Here is a 7,470-nt window from a genome sequence, read left to right as displayed (position 1 = left end):
TTTTACTTTTAATAATAATAATTATTATTATTTTAATAAAATATGAGTCTATAAGTCTCCCTTCACTTGTGAAACATGAATAGCATTATTCTTATATAGTAACTAAACAATAACTTAGCTTCTTCTAGTATATTAATTCATTATTCTCTTTTCTCTTATTCAATACAATTTTTAAAGTTATTTTAATAATAGCCTAAGAATGTATTATTTTATCCTAGATTAGATAACTTCTAATTACTATTGCTATTTTACATCCAATCAAGGGTATTTCATCACTTTGTATAAAATGTCACTAATTCCCAATACAAATTCACTATTATTCCTGACTCTACTATTAACTTTATATCACAGTAAATATAATTATTATTTTTATATTAGTATTCACTTGTTTTAGCTCTATAATTCTCGTATTAAAAATTAAGATATTTTTCTTTTAGAATTGATTTTATTCCACAAAACTTATTCTACCGTTAGTCTTTATTTGTTAACAGCTCTTCTTTTTCAAGATAAAAGTGTACGTACAAACCTTATTTATACCATAGAGACTACGAATTCGACGATGGAAGAAATCATCTACGAGATATCCTAGAGACTATTACTCCATGTGAATTGCCTTTCTTTGAGTGGAACCCCACAAGAATCTATAAACTAACCTTGGATACTAACATCGATCGAGAAGGTATAACTTGCTGTAGTGGTCATGTTCTTCTGAGGAATATAAACAGAAGAAGTCTATGGCCTCTACTCCTAAGTTTGACTTTGAGTCAACTAGTCTATGGCCTTTAGTTCTTATCTTCTCCTCTAATTACCCATGGCAGAAGTTATATAAGCAGAGGCCTGACTATCATTTTCCATGCCACCAAGTTATCAATGGAGCAAATACTCACCCTTACCCTCCTACTACTCACATTCCCCATCCTCTTCCCTTTGGAAACCAATGGAGAAACTGAAGCACAAGCCCTTCTGATATGGAAGTATAGGTTGATCAATTCCAGCTCTCTTAGCTCATGGTCACTCACCAACTCCACAACCCCATGCAACTGGTTCGGCGTCCGCTGCAACTCTGCCGCCAGCGTCGTCGAGCTTAGCTTATTCCATTCCCAACTCAAAGGCACCCTTGCTGAACTAGACTTCTCTTCTCTATCTAACCTCACCCATCTTGATCTAAGTTACAATGATCTCCATGGGCCTATTCCAGAAGAGATTGGGAGATTGACTAACTTGGTCGAGATGGACCTCTCACAAAACCAATTCACAGGTTTGATTCCTCAAGTGATCGGCAACCTTACGCAGCTCACTTCGTTGTCGCTCTATGCCAATGATCTCTATGGACCAATTCCAGAAGAGATTGGGAGTTTGGCTGACTTGGTGAGGATGCTCCTCTGGGGAAACTACTTCATGGGCTCCATTCCTCGTCAAATTGGCTGTCTCAAGAAACTTACCATCCTGGATGTAGGCACCAACAACTTGACGGGTAGGATTCCTGCAGCGATAGGAAACATGACAACATTGCAGTATTTGGGCTTTGAGAGAAACCAGCTAGAAGGGGAGCTACCAAGCACCATCTCTCAATTGCCAAACCTTCGGGAGGTACATCTATACTCCAATCAACTCAGTGGTAGCATCACGCCAGACCTTGGCAATTATAGCCTCTTATCAACCATTGATTTCTCAGAGAATTACTTCTCCGGGGCGTTTCCAAGTTCACTATGCAATCGCCAAGAGCTTCAAATTTTGAAGGCACATAATAATAGATTCAGTGGCCCATTCCCAGCTAGCTTGCGCAACTGCACCAACCTAGTACATGTTGACCTCTCTGCAAATCACATCAGCGGAGACATATCAAAGACTTTCAATGTTCAAATAATTCTTCAGTGGTTAGATCTCAGCGGTAATCATTTCACCGGAGAAATTCCATCAACGTTTGGGAACATGACTAGCTTGATAGGCCTATCCCTCGGTAACAACCGCCTGACCGGAAGGATCCCACAAGAGCTAGGTGGATTGGTTTCATTATATTACCTAAACTTGTCTGGCAACATCATTACAGGATCCATCCCTTCTTCCATCGGCAACCTTTCTCTGCTTACAGTACTTGACTTGTCTGAACTCAAACTCACTGGCCAAATATCAGACATGATCCCTGATCACGCCACCCTTCCTTCCTCCAATTTTACTTTCTTGCCTAATATCTATTCTTTGTTTCTCATGAACAATCTTTTAGTTGGCACCATAACCTCGTTCTTTTGTACTATGAATTCTTTGGAATTTCTTGACTTTTCAAATAATCAGTTATCAGGGCCGCTTCCTCAATGTTGGTGGGACATGAATTTTCTTCAATTCATGAATTTGGAGAAAAATAATCTTTCCGGGAGGATCCCAATTTCAGCGAGCACCACCAACCATCAGCTTCAATCATTACACCTGGGAGACAATAGTCTTACAGGAGATTTTCCTTCAGTACTAAAAGCCTATAAGAAATTAACTGTTCTAGACTTGGGGAACAACATGTTTTATGGCAAGATTCCAACGTGGATAGGTGATAGCTTTCCATCACTCAAGATCCTTCGCCTACGATCAAATATGTTCAATGGTAACATTCCTCCACAGATATCTCATCTTAGTTCCTTACAACTATTGGACCTTTCCAGCAATAATCTTACAGGAAGTATACCACATAGCTTCAAGCAACTTGCTTCCATGGCCATAAGACAACAAAAGATGAGAATAGATATCGGTTTGGGTGTTCAGTACACGGAGAGTATTCAACTAACATGGAAAGGGGTAGAATATTCATTCGAAAACACACTTGCACTTATGACGGGCATCGACCTATCTTCTAATTTTCTCTCCGGTGAGATTCCTGCTGAGTTAACAAATCTTTCAGGCTTGCTATTCCTAAACTTGTCGAAGAACTATCTAACTGGTGAAATCCCAATGATGATTAGTGCATTGAAGTGGTTGGAATCTCTTGATTTGTCGAATAACCATCTCTCAGGTACAATTCCTCCTACTATTTCTGAGATAACAACTCTTGAAATCTTGAATCTTTCTAGCAACAATTTATGGGGAAGAATACCGCTAGGAAGTCAGTTGCAAACATTTAGCAACCTAAGTTACATACATAATGATGGACTTTGTGGCCCTCCATTAACCAAGAATTGTTCAATCGATGCAACTTCTACTCAACCATCAAATAAAGGCAATGGAGATGACATGATATGGATGTATATTTGCGCTGTATTTGGATTTATTTTTGGGTTTTGGTTATTTTTTGGAGTTCTATTTTTCAAAAAATCATGGAGATTTGCATATATTTCCTTCATCGATAATATGCAAGTCCAGATCTCCAAAAAATTGAAGATCATGTAATAAGTACATGTTTGTGTTTCTCCAATAAATGCAAGGACTAATGTTATTCCTCGACACTCGTTACAGTTCTATTCTACATAGTATTTTCATGCCTCTCCTAGAAAAGAGGAAAAATGTTTACCATTGCAAAGCTTGTGATTAAATAATACACAATTCAATTCTTTCCATTGCAATGTTGGCCATTTGCAAGGTTAGCCTTATATGTGAAATGGCTATGTCACATATCCGACAATCCCAAAATTAACTTTTAAATAGATATGTAATATTTTTATATTGAAGAAACTATTCATCAATGGCAATGATGTTCCATTTAGTGAATAATTGTAATCACTAAACCATTTAGTTACTTACATAATAGATATTAGCTAAAATACAGTAATAAGATGCCAACATACATCTTGTGTAATCTTACATTTTTCAATTGCAACATTCAGCCAAACTCTAATCTATTTACTAAAATCAATCACCTCAAATATTTTTATGTAGACAGCCATAAGCATGTGCATGTATCATAAGATATCAATTAAATATGCTAGCAAATTTGGAAACACACAGTGATTAAACTCAAATCTTGCCGGTAGCTATCATTCACAGCAAGTACTACAACTACTAGTCACAGCAATCAATAAGAAAATGAATGATTATTCCTGATTTTCTTGCTTTTCCATCCATCCAACAAAAAAAAATATCAATCATACCAAGCAAATCCAAGATACCCATTAGCATAATATTTGGATGTTCAATTATATCAGAAGTTAACCAAAACTATCAAAGAAGACATGCAGGGACATGAAACTATTAGTTTTCAAATATTGTTGAAATATTAATTAAGCTATCTCATTTGACTAGTCAATTAGATTAATGGGTTAGTGTAGAATAATTTAATATTGGTCCTTTAGTTTTGAGATGACTCTCAGTCTTTTCTAAGTCTTAGAATTATGGCAAACTTTTGCGTTCGCTAGATGTCGGAAAATGAAGAGTCATGTAGTATAATTAAGAGTCATTTAGTATAACTAGGAGTCATATAAATCAATATATATATATATATCTGGTCTAATATTATGGAATGGGAGCAAGTAAAGTAAAAGAAGTTTTAGGTTTTTATCCACTTCATCTTGTGCTAAGTATTAGAGCTAGATTTCATTGAAGTACCATGAAGGTTTTCTATGGATCCCAAGATCTATAGGATATCGTGAAGAATGACTATTTTGAACCAGAGAACATGACGATACTCACACCACAATTATCCAATGAGTTAAAGGAAACCTGCTAAAAGGCCAAGAATGCATTGTTCTTTATTTATGAAACGGTGGACGAGGCAATCTCTAAACGAATCTTGACCGTGTCAACAATGAAAAAAGTATGGGATACACTCAAAGTGTCCTACAAAAGAGATGAGAAAGGGAAGACGGTCTTGATTTGTTACTAGCTCCTTCTTCTTCTAGATAAAGGTGCGTGTACAAACCTTGTTGATCCCATAATAAAGACTATAAATTCGACAATGGAAGAAATCATCCAGGAGATATCCACTTTAGTAGAATCCCAATATGGTTGATAGAAAAGTATATGAAATCTCAATTCATGAAAAAACTCCAAATCGGATTTTTATAATAATAATATAAAATAATGACAAGAGAATTAAGCAAAGATAAATACTAAGATTTTTACCTTGAAAATCTTCAAATTGGATAAAAAAAACTACGTATTCAAACTCGGATTAAACCAATCGCTAATAAACTATAACAATTTACAAGATTGACTTACATATTCTTGTTGATACCTGCTATTCCATCTGAATCATTTGAACCCACGCGATTCATCGTCTCTCATGAAATGCTTTCAATATCAGTGACCTTTAAGACTGATCTTCTGTCTTGGTGACCCTTAAGACACAAATTTCGTATGTTGAAGATGATGAAAACCTCCGCCACTTGAAATCAATATTAACTCAATAAAAGTCTCTTAAAAGTAATGACCGACAATCCTTAGGGTTTGGGTAACAACTCGGTCTCACCATGTGCCTCTCAAGAGTGTTTCCTTTCTATGAGTCTTGGGTGATGATTATGAGTATAACAGCATACCATCAATATTAAAGAAGACCAAAAATAATGAAAACTGAAAGGGCGGCCCATAGGCCACAACAAATCCATCAAATACAATAGTAAGGTAGGGACTCTTATAAGAGGACATGCTAAAAGTAGGATACAACAAGGGAACAATATAAAACCCCATTACAAATAGTACAAAATGGAGCGTGAAAGGAAAGGAAGCCTAACATCCTACTAAGTGAATTGCTACTAAGCTCCCGTTAAGATATCAATCAATTTGCATTATATATCAATTCTAAATGAGCCTAATGGTTGGCAAGTGATATTATCACTAGTTAAGTATTATGGATAACAATATACCCAGCATAAGGAATGTATATTTAGCTATACAAATCATCATTTTGAAAGTAAAATGGAACATGCATGTCATATATTTGGTTAGCACAGTCTGACTTGCTGATCTAATTTCCCAATGCTAAAGATAATTAGCAAGAAATTATCCGATTTAAATGTGTAGCTCCATATTAAGGACTTACCAACAACAAACTTTTTTTTATTTGAATCAATTTATGAATTTAATAATGTAGAACCTAGATGTTGCTAATATTAATCACATTTAGTTATCCATAGTCTCTAGTTTTCCTATATGCAACTCGAATGGATAGAATTTTGAGAAAGCTTGCTGGATTATATTGTGAAACCTGGGTTTTGATACCATGCTATAACATCCACCACCAAATACACATGCTCTTCATTATTACGAACCAGATCTTGAATAATCTAAAAGTAAGAAAATTGTGAAAATTTATATGGAGGTAGCCTCAGAATTTAGGGTTCTAATATATTTAGTTTCATGAGAATCTGACGTTTGGATGAAAAGATATTAATAAAATAACGGAGCAAGGCCAAAAAGGGTAGAATGGTAATTAACCGATATTGCGGCAGTCGTTAAAGGATGGTAGATCACCAAGGATTGTGGTGGACAGCTAGTAGGCTTTAGTCAAGGCTTGGATCAAGTCCTTGATGGCAATTTAGATCTTCTTCTAGTTCTCCTTCGACTCGGCCAAAAATTCCTTAAAAAATGCTTTTGCCCACACTGGTGGTTCATCGTCGATAGTTGCTGGTGGTGGAGCGGGTGCCAAAGAAACTCCCACAGGAATAAAGATTAGTTTTTGGTCCTCCATGGTCGCTCCTTCCTTGTTGATCTTGGATCGCATGATAACCATTGTTTGGAAATGTTAGCTCTGATACTAATTGTTACGAACCAGATCTGAAATAATATGGAAGTAAGAAAATTATGAAAATTTATATGGATTTAGTTACATGAGAATCTGATGTTTGGATGAAAAGATATTAATAAAATAGTAGAGTAAGGCCAAAAAGGGTAGGACGGTAATTAACTGACATTGCGATAGTCGTCGGAGGGTGGTAGACAGCTAAGGGTGGTGGTGGACAGCCATAAGGTAGAGTGGCTGCTGTGGCGGAAGATGGCTAGGGTTTGGAAGATCGTAATACTTCTACGACTATGATATACTCCTACAAAGATAAAAGCAATCTAACGACTACGGTAAGAAATAAGGACAAAAATATTAAATTGGTTAAACTCATATTCATTCAATGATAATTATCAATACATGTCCACACGTATTTATAGGAGTAAAAATCCCTAGCGGATCGGATCCACACGCGGATTATTTGATTTTTTAAAATTTAAAACAATAAAATAAATCTAACTAACTAACTTGACTCGACTCAATTTGACTAGACTTAACCCTTGTGGTTGAATTGTAACACTCTTGTGAGTGAAACCCACATGATTTTTCGTAGCTTGTTTGCCCTCTGTTTGCAGGTTTTCGGATTGGAATAAGGAAAGGAATCAATGCTCCGGACTGAATAGAGCTTAGTGACCTATTAGTCAAAGTTTCAACATAATAAATAAAAGAAAAGCCCATTAAAATAGATAAAAGAAGCTCAAAACACCAAAGGCCACAACAACTCCCAAATACACCTCCATAAATAGATTTCAATTCCCACGGAGAGGCTACAAGCC

The 7,470-nt window shown here is 36.0% G+C and overlaps 1 protein-coding gene across 1 annotated transcript; it reads left to right on the top strand.

Annotated features, from left to right (window-relative positions):
• The first annotated feature begins 870 nt into the window (after positions 1–870).
• LOC140772824 (uncharacterized) lies at positions 871–3,428 on the top strand. The gene has a single exon (XM_073115030.1). The coding sequence runs from the start codon at positions 871–873 to the stop codon at positions 3,370–3,372; it is 2,502 nt and encodes an 833-aa protein (XP_072971131.1). The 3' UTR covers positions 3,373–3,428.
• Positions 3,429–7,470: the final 4,042 nt, after the last annotated feature.

Source organism: Typha angustifolia, chromosome 2 (assembly GCF_048772165.1).
Source record: "Typha angustifolia cultivar Huaian chromosome 2, ASM4877216v1, whole genome shotgun sequence".
NCBI classification, from domain to species: Eukaryota; Viridiplantae; Streptophyta; class Magnoliopsida; order Poales; family Typhaceae; genus Typha; species Typha angustifolia.
This window is presented reverse-complemented; position numbering and strand designations above follow the sequence as displayed.